A 19550-nucleotide genomic window follows, 5' to 3' on the forward strand; every position below is an offset into this window, starting at 1 on the left:
TTTTCTTTCCAGAGCCTATTGTATGCCAGCGCTATTGCTGAATTCTTTCACATATCTCAACTCCGTTATACACATCCTCAACAACCTTGGGAAGTTGGCATTATTTTTATCACAGATTAGAGGTAAAGAAACCGAGGCTCAGAGAGAGGTTGTGGTGCCTTCCCTGAGGTTACACAGCTAGCACTGGCAGAGGGAGGATGGTTCTGAGTCCTTCTACTGCACCTTTTGTCTTAAATAAACAAACTCAAATAATAAAAATTCCAAATGGCCAGAAGTTCTGAAACTGGGGAACGTACCTAAATTTCCTTCAAAAGTTCAAAGCAGAATAAAGTGAAATCCTTGTGAATCAGTTAGATGTCAGCAGCTAAATACTTCCAAATGAGATGGGTTGGGCAGAGGATCTACAGATAGAGATGGAGTAAGAATCACCCAAGACAAGCGCCTAGAGGGAATGGCCTGTGGCTTAGTTCACTTGGAACCTAGCTAAGTAAGGAGATCCATTGGTGGTGAGACAAGAGAGGCAAGTGGTGGCCGTATTGGTTGGCCCTCAATTTAGTGGTCTGGACTGATTCTGAGCAGGCAATGTGAACTAACAAAGTTTTTTTGAGCTTGGAATTGGGGGTGAGGTATGACTGTCTCTACACTTTGACTAGGGTAGTCAGGAGACAGTCTGGCAGGAATATGGAGGATGATAGTCGTGAGAAGAAAATGGAGGCAGGTGACCAGAGAAAAGACTGCCCAGGGCCTGACCTAGGGTGTAATATCACAGTGATTGTGTGAAAGGAACATGCCACCATCATGATCTTGAAGCAGAGGTAGAAGAGTCCTGGGCTAACAAATAATTGCTCCATAGCGTATTACACAGAGTGTAAAGACTTTGATGGATAGCGCCTGGTCCATGGAAAGTGCCCGATGATTATTTACTGAGTAATAAATTATTTCATTTAGTTACATGATATTTCACTATTACTTGATAGGCACTTCAAATTGATGTCTTTCCTCTTTCTTTGCTATTACAAGTTTGTAGAGTGAAGAAAAGGATAGTGTTATTCCACATCAGAGGATGAAAATTAGACAGCATGTGCTCAGTGCTGCCTCAGGGAGGTTGCCCAGGCTAGGAATGACTGGCTATCTGACTGTGGAATTCAGGAGTCACACATCGGGGATTTGTTAGGGAGGAGCAGACTTCGTTCTAGGCTTGAGGCCAAATTTCTGGTAGTGAGCTAGTAGCATGACATTCCAAACACAAAAAGGTGATTAAAAGATGGATTTGCCTAGTTTTATCAACTTATCCACTTTTACACATAGTTCTTGTTCCTATATGTTTTCACCCAAACGTTATAACGTTATTCTAACAATGGTGGCGGAAAGAGGTTCAAACTCTCTACTAAACTCTCTACTAAAGAAATAGTTGAGGGCTGGGGGCCGGCCCAGTGGCTCAGTGGTTAAGTTTGCACGTTCTGCTTTGGTGGCCCAGGGTTTGCCAGTTCAGATCCAGGGTGCAGACAGGGCACCGCTTGGCAAGCCATGCTGTGGTAGGCGTCCCTCAAATAAAGTGGAGGAAGATGGGCACGGATGTTAGCTCAGGGCCAGGCTTCCTCAGCAAAAAGAGGAGGATTGGCGGCAGATGTTAGTTCAGGGCTAATCTTCCTCAAAATAAATAAGTAAATAAATAAAATAATTAGTTGAGGGCTGGACAAACTCTCTACTAAAGAATTAAAGTGTTTTCTATAAAGAAAAGATAAACTAGAGGACTGAAAAGAAATTATTAAGCTAGAATTGACCATTCATTTAGTTTCATAAAAGTTTTTAAGAGAAGATGACATTAAAATAATAAAAGTATAATATAGAGTCATAAAAAATATATAATGTTACCCAACCTGTACTTTTACCCCAAATATGATAGTTCTGCCAGGTGGATGCTATTGTCTCTAAATGATAGGTGAGACCCAGGAAAATTAAACATTTTACTTAAGTTTGTCTACTTATTAAATAGCAGAAGTCATCTGAAACAGCTTTTGGGACAACAGGGTATAAAGAATTATTTTTAAGAGAGAAAAATCAATACTTTAACATAGGTCTGTCTGACTGTGAAGACTTTAGTAGCTCAGCTCAGTTTTTATCAACTGGTTCAGTCAGTCTTCCTTCCATTTCACCTAAAAAGAATGGTGTCAAGTCATAACTGGAGGACCAGATAAGAGCAGGCAGTTTGACTCGTGAAGCAAATTCTGTGGTGAGTATGTTTTCCTTTTCTCTCCCTGAAGAAATCACCCACATCTAAAATTATTTTCAAGTTGCCTGAACTTGTTACTCTTCTGATGACTGTGTTCACTCATTCATTCATTTGTTCGTTCATTCATTCATTTCTTCATTCATTTACTCAATATCTCCCGAGTGCCTACTGTGTGCAGGCACTGTGCTCAACACTAGGATATAGCAATGGAACCCCCAGGAGCCCCCAATCCAGTAGGGCAAACAAGCAATCACATATGGACCAGTGATAGGTGCCAAAAGAGAGGGATGCTTGGCCCAGCCTGGGGGAGTCAGAGGTGACTTCTTCTGAGAGATGATTCCTGAAGAATGACTTGAAGGAGAAGGTGAAGAGGAGACACTGGAAGGGAGCTAGTATTTATCTGAGCACCTACATGTCATGTCTAGTTGCTCATCTGTGTGTATCATTTAATTCCACCCAGAAGCCTATGCAGTGTAGGTGTCATTGGCCTCATGTTACAGGTGAAGCAGAGGAGGCTCAGGCTTGGGACCTGCCCTTGGTCCCACAGTAAGTGGCAAAACCAAGTTTTAATGCTTGCCTCCAAAGCTCATTGTTTTTCCATTACACCCTGCTGCTTCCTGGGACAACAGTGTTCCAGTCTTGGTTCTCAGACTTGGCACGTAGAGGTGTCAGAATGAAAGCATTTAATCACAATCGAAATAGATTGTAAAACACATAATTTCTGCTCATAGTTAGTACTCAATAAATATGACTTTAAGTTTAATTGAATAAGTTCAGCAAATACTATGGCTACGTCGCTTACCATATATATGTCTCAGTCTCCTAATCTATAAAATAGGTTAATAGTATATCCACCTCCCAGGGTGTCCCAAGGGTTAAATGAGATGATATAGGAAGAGTACATGGCATAGTATCTAAGTATTCAACAGACGTTAGCAATTGTTATTATTAATATTTTGCATCTGGTGGGTCATTTGTCTTCTCAGGACAATGAACGAGAAAGTATTTTAACTGCAGGCTGCTGCGTCTTCATTAACGGGGTTTGTGAAGTCTGACTAAATGATAGTTTTTATGCTTATGTTTATTCTTTCTTCTCTTTTCGAGACTGATTTTTGGGTGCTCCAGCACTGTTTCAGTATAAGACTCACAGTGATGGAAATTAAAAGACAATACCTTGAAAGACACATGTTAACAGAGGCAAAATCTGTGAAGGTTCTATTCATGATAGTCATTTGTGGTAAGTCATACAGTGCATATTGGATTTGACAAATGTATGGCGGGAATGGTAAACTCTGGACAAGACCTTGGGAACTGCGACAGCCTGGTGCTAGTGCACTCAGGCCTGGTGGAGGAGAGGAGGTAAGGATGGTGAAGTCAGATTCCTCCACGAGCCTGGAATTTGACAGAAATGAGTAAGATGGGTGGCAGATACAGAGTGCATGTGTATCATTTAAAGACATTTAACATTAAAATAAATAAATAACTGTGGGTCAAACATGACATGTTGTAGGCTGCTCGTTCATAATTTTTGAGATTTAGAAAGCACTGGCCATCAAGTTGAGAGACTTGACTCTTTGTTCCTTCAGCGAACATTTGCAGAGAGGAGTATGACATGGTAGGTGAAGAGCAGAAACTCTGGGCTTGAGTCTGGCTTTGCCGTTTAACAATGCTGGAACTTTCAGGGGTCCCAGGGATGGTGGTTGAGCATGGGCTGCAGAACCAGGTGCCAGAAAGTTGACTTGTTGGCTGTGTGACCCTGGGAAAATTTTTTAACCTGTCTATACCTCTATTGCCTCACGTGAGTTTTCGAGAGGATTAACTTAGTTAACATAGGTAAAGTACTTACACGGTACCTGGCTTATAATAAGTTATCAGCAGGTATCGGCTAATTTGGGTAATATTGGTTAGAGATTTCTCAGGCACTAGGCACTGTGCTGGGAGCCAGGAACACAATGTAATGAAATAGGATCCCTGTCTTTAAGGACACAGACAACAGACAGGTATGAGTCAGTGATAAATGCCAGGTGGGTAGAAAGTGCCAGGGGGCACTGAGGGTACATTTTGTAGTGCTGAGAAAAGCCTACTCAGAAAAGAGAATACTTCCAGAAGCAAAGAGGTGTGCAAGCAGCAAGAGCTAAGAGGTAGCCTGTGTGATGCCAGGCAAGTCACCTTCCTTCTCTTTGTCTTAATTTCCTGATGTGTCAAAGGGAGCATTGAATTAGTGGCATCTAATGTCCCTCCCTCTTTAATATTGGGTGGTTCTCCATAAGCTTGGGGAAGTTTCACGCTGAAGTGGGGTTCCAGAGGCTGCTAGAGTGATTGGAGGGAGAAAAGGGAAGAGCGCTGTAGGGTATGAGGCCCTGTGGCTATAGATAAGAGGGGAGAAAGAGGGTTTGAAATGGGCTTTGACATCTAGTGCATCCAGGACAGGGGCTGAGCTGGAGCTATGGTGGGGTGGGAGAGGTGTTGTTAGAGGGACTCCATCTTTGAAGCTGATTTTATTTCCTCTTCTTCCCTCTATCCTGTATTTCCATGCTGACAATGTGACTCTGTCCTGTGTTGAAATCAGTGACAACACGGCTCCATCTTTCCTTCCCAGTCCTCATTAGATAAAGTCTGGTAACTTTCAGACAATACGGCATGCTTAGGACCTGGTTTGTCTGAATCACACTCTCCATTTACACCTTTCGTGTAGAAAGTGTGGCAAAGTGGAAAACCATGGGCTTTGGGCTCAGGCAGACCTTTGCTTGGGCACTAACAAACTGTTAGCATAGACTCTAAGAAGTCAGCAAGGAGAAGAAAAAGAGAAAATATAGAAGTTTAGAGGATTGGCATCGGAAACCCGATTCTGCCCGTTGCTGTCCCTGAGACCTTGCGTATGTCATTTAACTTCTCTGAACCTCACTCTCCTCATCCGTAAGATAAGGACAATACCTCCCAACTCAGCTTTGTTGTGAAGATTAAATGAAATGCCAACTTCTGAGAACAATGTCTGAGCTATGGGGGTGAGTTTGGAGGAGACCCAGTAGAAGCTCATGATTGCAGTGGGAGGCAGCAGTTACCCAAAGGACAGGGGAAGTGTTATTAGGGATGAAGGAGGAAAGAAGTGGTGAGCAGGCAAAAATACAAGTGTCCACCATGCTCGCCTCGTGTTAGATATGAACTCCAGTAAGTGAAAGCTAGTGACACGTTTGGCACTAATGTGTTCAATAAACAAGTGCTGAACTTGGAGAAAGGATTTTAAAGCCCCTGTTCTGTGTAAGACTTCTTACAGTGGTGTTATTATCCGGCGGGCCATCTGCTCTAATTGAAATTTCACAGGGCTGAGGAATTTAGTGCCCTAACCTCGGAGCCTCTGGCACACTTGGTGTTTTGTTTGAGGTTGATGTATTTAGAAAGATTAAGGGAGGATGCATTCTTTGCCAGCATCTAACTGGGCAGATGTGAAAGTTTTCTGCTAGAATATTTTTGCTCTTTGGCACTGGAGATCAGAAATTAAATAATTTGCCACCAGACAGATGTTCTGAAGAGCTAATTAAAAAATTGACAAGTACCCAAGATCTCGGATACTTAGATTTATATGCCTTCCTCTACAGGAAGATCAGAATCACCACAACTTAAAATCACTATATTAAATGATATTTCCAGAAAGTTCACTATTGAAGTAAAAAGGAGAGCCTTTAAAGCATTCTTACTTATACAAGTGTGTCTCACACCTGGATACACCTTTTTAAAAAGTGGAGAATCTTTTAAAAAAAATCCCTTGCTGGTATTTTGGATGATATCCATCCCAGACCAAGCGTATCAATGTCTGGGAGGAGGGCCCTGGTAACAGATTTTTTAAAAAAAATTCTCTAAGAGACTTGAATATGCAGCTGGAATTGAAAATTACTATTTTAGAAATAGAACTATTTTAATATCCATTTTAACTCTGGGGGATGCTGTAATGTAATGTATGGGAGCAGGATAGGAACCGGAGTTAAGGCAGTCTTGGTTGGAATGAGAGATTGACCAAGATTCCATTCTGCTCTGGGTAAGTTACCTAACCTTATTGTCTCTCAGCTTCCTTCCCTTCAAAGTATGGCTACTAACCCTTTAATAGATTTTTGTGAGGATTGGATGTGAACATTATTTCCTAAGTAAAGCACCTGCTCTGTGGCCAGCACGGAGTAAACACTCAGTAAGAAGTCGGAGTTACTACCATTTGTTTTACTAAAATGCTTTGTTAGGAATTTGAAGCCTGTTTCTCAGGCATGCTTCTTGATATAAATGAAAAGATTCTGAGCAGAGGCACAAAGATGAGCGCACATCAGCCTAAAGCATTCAGCACAATAGACCATCTTGTCATATTGCAAATGTGTAAATTAATCACAGTCAGATTTGGTCTAAGTGTACATGTCTTGGAAGTCAGAGAATATATAAATTTCCTTTATAGCAGAAGGTGCTCCTGGAGATGTTGTTACTACTCTCTAGAATGAATACAAATAAAAATTCCCAGGTACTGTTTTGCACTCAAGCCAGCCTAGAAAATGTGGGCTTGGTTATGTCTACTTGGATGCCAAGTAGCTCAATTAATTATATTGCGATATAATTGCTCAAAGGGTCTGAACCTCTCGTTCTGTCAGGCAAGGTTTGATTAAACATGCTGGCCCGGGACAGGACAGAAGGGGAGAGGGAAGTATGCTCTGTCTTGCTATTCCCTCTCCTGGTCCAGGCCCTTGGCTGTGACTTCAATGTTGTGTAGAAAGACAGAAGGACCAACGATACAAATCGGCCTTGCCTGAGGCCCTGACTGCATGCTCCTACCCTTTTCATGCTGAAACACATGCTCTGCCCATGCTGTTCCTTCATCTATTTCGGGAAATCTTTCTCTATTTGGGGAATTCTTTGGGGGGAGCTAAGTGTCTGGCTCCAGGCCTGTGCTCTAAACACTGTACACCCAGCCTTTGTAGCAAGCATACGGTAAATATCGTGGCAAATATTCGTGTTTACTCCTCTCCCTGGGCTCACACCCAGCCCTACCACTTACTAGTGTGTGTCTTGGGGCCAGCCACTTAATCCTTCTCAATCTCAGTTTCCTCAGCTGCAAACGAAGGAATAGAACACACACGTTATCATGTTCTCTTGATGATTCAGTGAGGAGAAGGTGTAGATAACATTTATTGAATGCGTGCTCTATGCCCTTCCCTGTTTGAAGTATTTCACATGTTCTAAGTACTAATGTATTAACAATTGCCCATAAAGTAGACCTCTTAATTCCCTTTTTACAGATGAAGAAACTGAAGCTTGTAGTGGTTAAAGTAATTTTTCCAAGGTCGCACAACCAGAAAGCGGGGGAACCGAGAGAAGAGTTTGGCTTCAGGCCTATGCTCCAAATACTACTAGACACTTCCCCTTTTTGTAGTGTACTTGTGGTAAACATAGTGGTAAATAAGAATTTGCTCTTCTTTCTGGGTTCCTCTTGAAATTTCTCATTTGAAATGGATATGCCATGACAATCAGCACCGTGGTACACATGATAGCTATTTGCTAAATACCTACTGATTGATTAATTGATAACAGAGTGCCAAGAGTCTGAATGGTGTGCCTCATAATGGATTTGCATTGTATTGTATTTATTGACACTTCACCTGCAAAAGATCTCAGTTACCTCCCTGGCCAACTTAACATTCAAGGCTTTACAGTGATCTGGCCTCAGATACCTTTTCCAACCTTATTATGCCTTTGCTGTTTACCTTGCTAGTATGTAGGCTCAGTCAAGGACAGGGCTTAATTTATCGTCTTTGTATGCCTAGTACTTAGTGGGAATCTAAATAATATTAATTGAATGAATGAATGTAGCTCAGTCACCATGAACTGCTACTTTGTTCCTCTGTACAATCAAAAAGCAGTCACTGCCACTCTGGGTCTGACGGTCTCCTTTGTCTAGAGCCCCATTCTCCATGGTCTCATGTCCTAGTCCTGACACCAACTAGTCTTTACTCAGTGTGTTAAACTTCACGAACAATTTCACCAGCATCATCTCATCTTTTATTAAAATGATCCTGGGGGCCCATGCGGTAGCATAGCAGTTAAGTTCGTGCTCTCTGCTTCGGGGGCCTGGAGTTCGCAGATCTAGATCCCTGGCACAGACCTATGCACCGCTTATCAAGCCATGCTGTGGCAGGCATTCCACATATAAAACAGAGGAAGATGGGCATGGATGTTAGCTCAGGGCTAACCTTCCTCAAAAAAAAAGATTCTGCAAGGCTGCCACTAATTGGGCTTAGGTTTTAGTTGTTTTTCTCACAGTGATGATGGATTTCCATTGATTTGTCTATACTAGCATTTCCCTCTCCTCATTAGTAGATTTTGACAATTTGCACATTAACGGAAGAAAACCCTGTTTAACTGGCTTGTTAGTATATGAGTAGAGGTTTGAAAAATACTGCTGGCAAATTTAACTTACATTGTATGTAAAAAGGGCCCTTTTTAATGCTTAAAACTTGTTCTTCCTGTCATATAAATATGTTTCTCTTCTAACGTATGAAAGAGAAAAGAACTGAGATTTATTTTGCGTCTATTGGGCCTAACACTGTAATAAGAACTTTTTTTGTTTTTGCGCTTGACCTTCAAACCGTCTTGAAAAGGAATATGGCTTGGTAAGAACCAGGCTTTGATGTCAGAAAGACCTCGGTGTGAGTTCTGGCCCTCCAACCGATCTACTGTGTGATCTTGGGGAAGTCTCTTAATCTCTCTAAACTTAGGTTTTCTTACCTGTAGACAGGTCTGATGATATCTGTGTTTGGTATTTGGGGTGGGATTTTGTTGCCTCCTTCCCCAACACGCAAGCAATAGCCAAATGGGAACAAGTATTGGTTTATTAATGGCTGGGCAAGCACCTTGAAATCACCCACATTTGAACTTGTTTAGTGAGATGTGCTGGCCTGTGGGGCCAAAGCCTGGAAGACTAAGTGAACTTTCCTTGAATTGGAGGCAGTATAGGACCTGGACCAGCCTGCTAATCAGTCACATAAACAAGCAGCTAGATTCAAGATCAGAACATGAAGCTGGGTCTGTCCCAAAGAACTAAGCCCTGCCTAGGTCAGATTACTGCCTGGGAGCAGGTGGTTCAAATGTGACCCCTGGGCATGACACTAGGAAGAGGAAGAGTGGCAGAAGGCATGCCAAGCATGGGCAGTGACTTGAGGGCACAGTGGCTGGCCCAATTGGGAAGAGGGGAGAAGTAAAGTATTCTCTATGGACTGGCTTCCACGGAGTGAGGCAAGTGTCTGAGCTGAAGGTGGAAAGGCCACTCACCCCCACTCCAACAATAACAAGAAAATCAGTAAGAACAAAAATGAATCCTTACCTTATAGGGCTTTAAATAGAATAAATAAGATTATGTATATAAAGTACCCAGCACGTACACATTGGTGAAAGCACCAATGACCTCTATACCCATAAAGAGAAGCAATTTTGTGTGTATTTTTGTGAGAAAGATTGGCCCTGAGCTAACATCTGTGGCCAATCTCCCTCTTTTTGCATGAGGAAGATTGTCGCTGAGCTAATATCTGTGCCAGTCTTCCTCTATTTTGTATATGGGACACTGCCACGACTTGGCTTGATGAGCTGGGTGTAGGTCCGTGCCCGGGATCTGAACTCACAAACCCTTGGCCACTGAAGCAGAGTGTGCAAATTCAATCACTACGCCACCAGGCTAGCCCTGAGAAGCAAGTTTTTATTAGATAAGTATTACCATCAAGAACTTTGTATGGATGAGGAAAGGGAGGCTCAGAGATGTGATTCTGGTCTGGGTTGAAAACCAGTAACAACAACAACATCACAAACAATACAAAAGCAAGCAGATCTTCACTTTGTTTTAGATTTAGAAATCCTCAGAAGCATTTCTATTAAGACTCCATAAATGGGAGAATATAATCAGGTTGTTGTCTGGAACTCAAAAAGTTACCTTAAGCTTTTGTCGTAGGTGACCCAGGGCTGGACTTGAAGAATGGGGAGCATGCTAATGAATATTTACATCTAATGTTATTAGCTATAGAGACCATTTGGAAACCATCACTACCTCTTACACTTGCCACGTAATATAACTTCATGCAATGATCTCAAAAATATATCAATATATCCATTGATATGTATCAATATATCAATAACTTTGACATACATACAAAAATTAGGAATAAGTAGTTACACTTCAGGTTGAACAACAAGGTTTTGGAGTAAAACAATTTGACAAGAAAGTCTTTATCTCTTTACATTGAATGTGAGGAAACACGTCAGAGAATTCTACAAATTGTGATAAAAACAGTCAACTTGACTTTCCTGAAGATCAAGGTTTTTTGTGTGGTACATTGATAGTAAATGTGCTGTATTTCTCAGTTTTATGACTAGTAGAGAGAAGACAATTTAATCTGTAGTAACTGAATAAACAATATATTTTAGATTCGGATGTTTGCTCTACATTTTCCCAAATTGAAGCTTATTTCCTTCTTGAAACTAGATTCATATTTCTGATTTCATATTTTCCTTTGAAGAGTTATATCCATCTGGATTGTCTAGGTAATGTCACAGTAATAAACTCCAATCTCAGTGGCTTAAAACAGCAAGGTCATAATTCTCACTCATGCTACATGCATCATCATGGGATACTTGGCTCTTCTCCATCCTCATTCATAGACCTAGGCCAGGAGAATTCTCTGTCTCTGTGCTTCCATGATTGCAGAAACAGGGAGAAAAGAACATGGTGAACTGAGCATTGGCTCTTATTGCTTCTATATGAGAGAGTGAGACACGTCATTTCTCCTCGCGTTTTGTTGTCCAATGAAAGTCCCATGCCCATGCCTAATTTCAAAGAGGGCAGAGCAGTGCTCTTCTACCATCTGGCCAGAAGGCAGAGAGCCAGAAGCAGTTGTGAAACCGCTAACGACTGCTCTAAGAGGTGTCATTATTCCTATTTAATATCAAGGTCACACAAATAGTATGTGGCGGAAGCCAATTATGAACCTAAGTTAGATTGAAGACTCATATGTTTTCTGCAATATTATGCTATAAGAGTATGTAAAAATAAGAAAAGTGTCCTCTAACTTAAATTCAACATGCTAAGTGGGCCCACCAAACACTATTTCTCCTAATTGATAAAACAAATAAATATTTTCACTTTTGTGAAGAACTAAAAAGCAAACTTCTTTGAAGGAATAAATGAGAGTGAGGGGAATAGAAAGAGGATGCATGGATAAGGCATAGGAAGAGCTATTTAAATGCATGGCCACAAATACTGCCCTTTCGTCACATATAGGTCTCTGCTCCAGCATTATTTTAGAATATTGAATAAGAAAAGCTGTTTTGTTTTTTTCTTTTCCCCCTAGGAAAATATAAACATCGATGAAGCCTCCAGATGCCTGGTGAAACATATACTTGCAAATGAGTGCGACCTAATGGAGTCAATTGAACCGGACATTGTGAAGCCCCGCCTCACGTCGTCCAAGGTTGTCAGCTGCTCTAGCTGTGCCAAATCCTAGTAGGCTCCTTTGCTGGCATATGATGGAAATAATCCCATCATCTCATGAATTGTGTCTCAATTCCTACCATTTTGGGTAAATGTCAGGATAGGGATACACATGTGGCAAGCCAAAGATATATGTCTGTATCTTTTCCATAAGAAAGAGAAATAGCAAATGTTCTTTTTATGTTTTCCCCAACATCAGCACAGTGTTTACAAGCTTTTTAAATATTTAATCTGTTACAAAATTCTGTAGCTGACCACAAGTCTGCAGGGCCAGAGTCTGCTCTGTTATTTACTTCTCGGAATCAGCCAAGGCCTTGGGTCTTAAAGACAAGGGGACAGAGCAGAGTAGCTGTCAAGTTAAGCATTGGCTTTCACTCTGCCCCTGGGGTCTTTGTCCAGATTTCAGGACATTCTCAGCTGGTCTGACAGACCTATGAAGTAGAAACGGTGCTGTCTCCAGAGATGACCTCCATTCTCCACAGACCTAAGTGTCGTCTCTGATTTAGCTCTTCAGTCAGGAACACAGGCTTCCTGTGCTTTTGTCGCTTTTATTGTCACTTGCCATGCCCTGACTGTTGGTTTAACTGAAAACTATATGAAAAGACCTGCCGCCTGGATGTGCCCCCTCTTTGCTTTCTCTGACTCAAGCTGTGGGACTCTTCCGTACATGTAACATATAGTATATATACTTTCACAAGTGAAAAATAAAACATTAAAAGATGCTTTTCCCTATTTCTGAATGTGCTTTAAGTTTCTTAGTATTGTGAATTCTTTTCTTGATGGTGTATCCATGGTTCTCAAGACTCATTTCTAAAATTTGATTTCAAAAAGGAGATGGGAAATGTGCATGTAAAGAAACTGCTGGACACTATTAAAACTGAGATAAATCTATTCCATCTGTGTCTACAATTCATATCGGCATTTAGGCCAAGAAAGTAAGCAGTGTATATACATTTTTTTGGGTAAGCAGAGGAATATATCCTCATATATTCTGATCAAGAAATGTGCCAGAGCAATCAACATACAAAGAAACAACTAAAATATGCATCATGGTAACTTGCTTTACACAATGGCTGTGGTGCTGAAATGCTGCGAGTAGCTACTACTTTTTAATGGCATTGTTTTCCATTGATATTCATAATACACTCACAAGAGCTTTACTTTTTATAGCAGATTATGTTATTGGGTGTCCTACCCATGTTATCTTGGCATTCAGTGTTTCCATAAGCACCAGCCACACAGCTTCCTATTGTAAGTGTTTGCAATCCTTTCTTTGAGAGCATTTCCTGACCTCTGGAGCACTTGACCCATGAGGCAGGCAGGCCAGAAGTGTCAGGGAGTTAATGTATCCAGGAGCAGCCCTCAACCAGTGGTAGCAGGAACTAGGGAATAATTCCCTAGGTTCTTTGTCCCTCAGGAAAGACAATTCTGAGGCATGCTCTATGCAGAGTCTCAGACCTCCCCAGTGGGATTAAGCCCCTGGTTCCCAGAAGGGAAACCTTCCCATATGACTCATCCTTTATTGGCTTCCTTCCCTCTTTCCTCACTTCCCAGTGCTCTACTGCTGCTTCCTGGGCTCACCTCCCAGATACACTACTGTCACTCAAATCGTTGCTTTGGGGTTTTATGGGAGGGCTTAAATCCAGCCTAAGTTAGTTGGGATGGAGGTGGCCTAGGAAGCGGATCTTCAACACTAGCTTCTTGAATTGAGTCAATCACCACCCAGCGAGGACACCCTTGCTGGTGGGTAATGTGGTAGAGTTAATCCCTGCAAGCTGTAGCACTCTAATTACTAAAACTCTCATCAGGTGGATTGGGATGAGCTCTAGATGGAAGGAAATTCTATTGATCTTGTGTTTAAAAGACATGCGATTATGGAGTTAGTTAACTTCCACAGAAACTCTGTAGGAAGAAAATTACAGACTTGGGTCAGCCAACACCCAACTCAGGATCTGGTGTTAAAGCTTAAAGACCTCCAAGCAACAATCAAAATGAGCCTCATTTCCTTCAGCTACAGGATAGCCTATGCTGAAAATCAGGCTAAGGTTTGATTTTAGGAGAAGCAGAGTTTTAAAGGAGGCTGAATTCATAGAGCTAGCAAGTATTCACCAATAGGATCCTTATAGGGAAGGAGTCAGACTCTGAAATATAGGGGAGATATTTGGTAGATGCTCTTAAGAGTCCTGAACCCAGAGATACTCCTGAAACTCTAGCCCAGGAAAAGAGGCCTTTACCCTTTCCAGTGGGAGAATAGTTAATTGCCAAATAAAAACTCCACTTCAGTAGGATGTTTTATAAGGTGATACTTTTTGTTCTCAACTTCTGCTCCCATCTCCCCTCATTGCTTCTGGACAAATAACTAGGATCAAGTCTCAGTATAGCCTGAGTGGAAAAGTATGATCTATGTTGCAGGATGAAATGGATTACTAATCAAATGAACTACAGAACTGAGCCAGTAAGTGCCAGTAGGCATCTGGAGAACATTGTGAGGAATTGGTCTTGAGATGCTGGATTAGGGAGGACAGCATGTAAGACCAGATGATAGATAATCTATTCCTATGAGACGGCTCTTTTATGAGTTAATTTTTTAACATTCTGGCAAGTTCACCTGGAGCTGATCCCAATTTGCTGCTGGAATAGCTCTTTGAATCTTGGAAACAATGTTGGCTTAAAATAAATGATGTGAAGATGCCAGAACTACCTTGGCAAAGTATTGGAAGAGAGCTCCAAGGTCTCAGGGAGGCGGGCATGTTATAATGTATTTATTTTGTAATGTCAGAGAAGCTACCAGCTAATTATGTTCCCCAAGAGAGTCCAGAAGACACTCCCTTCACTAAAGCAATAAGGAATGTGCCAAAAAGAGGGATACCAACATCAATGAGAAGCTCAGTAGTGGCTGTTCTCTGAAACCAGGTTTGAGATTATAAACATGTTGTGTTTCGCTGGGAGTGACACCCTCCATGCTTACAGTTTAAGATGCAGTACTACTATTAAATGATGGTCCTATACTTAGCTCTGACCTGAATAGCTAGCATCAAAAGGTGGAAGTGGGAGTGAATCCTCCCCACTATCGCTTTAAGTAATCCACTTAAGAAGGGGAGCTTCCCCTTTTTACAACTTCAAGTTCTGCAGAGTTAAAAGTCTTGATTCTTCTACCAGGGGACACAGTAAGGGTTGCGTTAAACATACAGCTTCAGTCGCTGCCTGATTATTTTGGTTCCTAATGCCCACAGGCCAGCAGTTAGAGAAGGTAGTTACTATACAGGCAGGAGTAATTCATCCTGATTATCAAGAGGACACAGGGTTGCTGCTAAATAATGGAGCAGGGAGGAGAATGTCTGGAAATCATGGGACTCACTGGGGTGCTTATTGATGCTTCCATGCTTGGTGAGAGCTGAACAGGCAATTGTAGCAACAACATCTTGATGAGAAAGGTAACCAGGGACTCATACTCTCAGGGATGAAAGTCAGAGTTATTGCACCACACAATGAACCCAGACTGAAGCACGTTGGTCAAGGGAATGGAAGTGGTAAAGGAGGAAAATGATGACTATCAATTATGGTCTCAAGAGTAACTACAACAGTGGAGACTGTAGCTTGTCTGACCAACTCTCCTGCTGTAAGTTCTCTCTTTTTTTCTCACTCTCTTTTGGAATTACGACCAGTGACTTCCTTAAAAAAATCAGTGAAGAGACAGAATGAACTTAAGACGTAGAGTGAGTGAATCTGAGTCGTGCAAGGTGTAGAGTATGGTAGACAGAGGAAATGCCCATGTCCTGTCAGCATATGGCCTCCTGTTGCAATCCCCTGCAACTCTGCCTGAAAGCGTTCTCTGGATGCGTGGAGTGTTTTTTGTCCTTTATGCTCAACAGGCCAGAGTGCTGCAGAGTTAACACCTCCAGGAGCAGCCTCATCTGAGACTGACATAAATTGGTAGATAAATACTCCAGCTTTCTTACCCCTCGGTGATGAGGATTATTTTGGACTGGTTACTTTTGAAAACTGCAGACAGGAAAGAGGCTCTGAAAAGTGGAATTTACTTGCCCTTTGTTAAGAGACATTTACATTTGTAAGGGAGGTCTCCATCTGTGGGGGTGTCTCCCTCTCTGCACCAGGAAGAGCGGGGGATGACCTTATCTCTAGAAACTCTTAATGGGGAAGGCAAGGACATCCTGACTTAATCCGATCTGATTCTTATCTAAAGTTATAGGACCACCCAATAACCAGACCCCACCTGCACTGATACCATTTTAACAACTTTTTTTTACGTAATCTTTCCTTTGTCTTGTAAGGAGATAACTCACATACCTATGCCTTAAATTTGGCCCTACCCTCAACCCATGTTGGCAGCTCTTACTGCCCATGGGTCCTGTCCCCATGCTACTCCATGCTATTCTCTGAATAAAAGAGCACTACTGCCAGACCTTGAGAGTCCAAGAACTGTTTCTTTCGACTCTCCACTCACCGAGCTCACATCATCAGGTCTGAGGCTTCCCCTATGCACTCTCTCCGAGGTCCCCAGTGAGACTGAGGCAAAGTTTCACACAGTGGTAACCTGCTCATTATCACAATCTTTTTGTTTTCCTTCCCTTTCTCACTTCTCTGCTCCTCCACCAGTGCTTCTGAGCACTGATCACCTCGCAAGCAAGTGATCTTCATTTTTGATTGAGCTTCAATGGGCTAGTAGCTCTTAAAACATCAGGGCATCCAGGCAATAGCTTTCATTACCATGGAATCTCGAATCCACTGTTTTTCTTTCTAAATATCCACTGAAATGTGACGTCTAGGATATGCATGGTAAGATCATAAGTAAGTGTCTTCTAACCCTTGTTGACCACAGAAAATTATTATTTATACAGTCTTTAAAATGAATATTCATTGATTCATTGATCCCTTCACTACCTCAACAAATGCCTATTGAACAATTACTATATTCCCAGCACTTGGCTAAGCACTGTTGTGAGCCACAAATAACTACGTCATCGTCTCAGATCTTAAGTTGTTATGGTCAGATGGGAGACTCAGTCATAAACAATTCACATATCAAGAGAGAAGTCGAACATCCAAACCAAGATAGCTCTTCTGAAAACATCATTTGTTTCTAAATGCAGGGACTGCAGCTCCAATTGTATTTAAGGAAACAGAATATAAGTTCCTACCATTCTCTTCCTAGAACACTGGGATCTAGCCACACTAGACTATTTTGTTCTGCTAGCTCTTCCTGCTGTTTGCAATATTCTTTTCCCTTTTTGATCTGGGAATCCTACTTATTCTTCAAAGATCAGTACAATGGCACATCCAGGTAGTCTTGTCGATCTGAATAGGTAATTCAAATCTCTTTTCACACTTACAGAGCTCTTGATTGACTCCATCATCAAACACTCACGGGCTGCACCATAGTGATCTTTCAACTGTGTTTTATAGAACACATACTATGGGACAGTCACTGATATGTAACTTTACCTTTATTATGTCATTTAATCCCCACAAGAACCCTGCATGAAACTACTCTTCTCCTCAATTTATATACAAAGAAGTTGAGGTACAGAGATATTGAGCAACTTGTCAAAGATCACACAGCTACCAACTGGCAAAGCAAGGATTCCAACCCAGGCAGCCTAATTCTAAAGTCCATGTTTTTAACCATTGTGCTAAACTGTCTCTTCTTAGATTTCTGGAGGGGGCAATATTCTGAATGCAGAGGACAGTACTCAGCCCAGGAAGTGATAATCGAGTTTACCGTATACCATTCACAGCTAAGCACTTCTCTTAACTACTATAAGAGGTGATATTGTCACAAGACAATACATGTAAAACACTTAGCATAGTGCCTAAAACATAGCAAGTAATTGATAAATGTAGTTATTTTGATACTTAGTTATTTACTAAAGTACGGTAGTGCACACAAAGCTACCAGATACAAATGGCAGATATTTTTGCAGGTGTCAAAAATGCGACCGGAGCAAGTCTATAGAGACAGAAAATAGGTTAGTGGTGGCCAAGGCTTGAGGTACTGGGGGCGACTGATAAAGGGTATGGGTTTTCTTTTGGGGATGATGGAAATATTCTAAAATTGATTGTGCTGATGCTTGCACAACACTGTGAATGTACGAAAATCCATTGAGTGGTATACTTGAAATGGGTGAAATATATGGTATGCAAATAAATAATAATAAAGCTGTGACAAGAAAAAACTGAGGCCACAGGAGAAAGCAGTATGAGGTTATTGGTTCCCTCAATGCCTTATTTAGCCCCACCATGGAATACAGTCAGGTGTCATTCCACAGGAAGGAATCTTAGGAGGTGCCTTTGTACCACTACTGTCATCTGCTTAGTTCATCATCACTTCTAAATTCATGACTTGCCTCAGATGTTGGAACTAGCATTATACATAGGTTTAAATTCAGCTGTGTCTGAGCTGTTCCTGTTTGAAAATATCCTTGGCTTTCTGGGCTCCCCAAGTACCAGAAAACTCCCCAATATTGGAAAAGAGTGAAAAATCCCAGTAAAAAGGTCAGAAGTGCTGAGGGACTAAGCCAAAGGAACTCTCAAAGATGAGGGCAAAATGCCTCTGGGGAGTGTGTACACGCTAATTCATTGCATTGTTGAGTCTGAAATTTTCCATTTCCACACACCAACTTATTTTGTTCAATTTGATTGATTTTCAGAATATTAATCTCCAGGCACAGGCCTTAGTACATCCTAAGCACAGTGTACTCACTGAGACTGTAATGGGAAACATAAGTCTCTGGAATTCAAAATTCCAGCTGGCTCAGATTGTGCTTTCATTAGAACAAAATTCTCTTGCAAAAGAGCTTAAAGAAAACTTATGAAAGTGTTTTTTTCCAAATTTGAAATATCAGAGTTGCTATTACTTGTAATACAATACAATGTTTTATGTTTTGTCTTGAACTGAACTTTTAAGAAGTTACCTTATGCCAGATGTGTAGTATCAATCAATTTGTGTTCATTGAACTCCTTTACCAAACAGCTATCAAGCGGCTGCTCTGAGCAAGTCGCTGTGTTTGGTGCTTTTAAGTAGATCACATGTCAAGATCTCTACTAACATGCATACTACTTAATATATGCTAGTTTCTTTCCTTTCTCTGTGATAGTTGTTGTCATGGAAACATGAGGAATAAAAGTCATGGGTCTTTGCTCTTGAAGTTTGTTATTTCCTTGGGGAGAGGGGTGTGTGTTAACAAGACAGGCAAAAGATACAGTTATGGATCCAGAAAAGAAGGTTGTTTCTGTTTCTACCACATAACATTCTCCATTTTTATTTTACTACGATGATAAATTTTAATAGTTATCATTTATTGCTCAGGTCCTACGTCATATCTTTTCCAAGCATAATGCCATTTCATTATCGCTACCATCCTATTGGAGGGATGACTTCACATTTTATGGATAAGAAAACAAGATAATAGAAAACAATGTCCACAGGATCATGTGATTCTGGCAGGATTTCTAGTCAGTGTATCTGCCCTTTTGGCCACGGTCGGCTAATCAGAGTATCTAGTTCTTGCCAGCTGAAGTGACAGATCTAGGGGTCTGCTTGTGATCCAACTGAACCATTCAGAGTCCTCTCCTGTGCCTTCCCCTCCCCAAAGTTTTCAGAAAGGACCATGGGAAATGGCCATCATTTTCTCTCTTGACATGGGACAGTTAGGTGAGCATATCCCAATACGTAGAGAGATGAAGAGTCAAGCAGTGAGCGAAGAAGGGCAGGGAGAAACGAAAACGCCAGCTGGGTCCCTTGGTCCAGCAGTGTATGAATTCTGATCTAACCTTTAACTTCCCAGTTACATG

At 41.4% G+C, this 19550-nt stretch overlaps 1 protein-coding gene across 1 annotated transcript in view; it reads left to right on the plus strand.

Moving 5' to 3' along the window:
* Window positions 1-12470, plus strand: part of RAB38 (RAB38, member RAS oncogene family) — a 57296-nt gene extending 44826 nt beyond the window's left edge. Inside the window, exon 3 of the mRNA XM_014868033.3 lies at window positions 11599-12470. Within this exon, the coding sequence (XP_014723519.1) occupies window positions 11599-11751 (153 nt within the window). The 3' untranslated portion in view covers window positions 11752-12470. The remainder of the gene's footprint in view (window positions 1-11598) is intronic.
* Window positions 12471-19550: the final 7080 nt, after the last annotated feature.

This window comes from Equus asinus, chromosome 20, assembly GCF_041296235.1.
Source record: "Equus asinus isolate D_3611 breed Donkey chromosome 20, EquAss-T2T_v2, whole genome shotgun sequence".
Taxonomy (NCBI): Eukaryota; Metazoa; Chordata; class Mammalia; order Perissodactyla; family Equidae; genus Equus; species Equus asinus.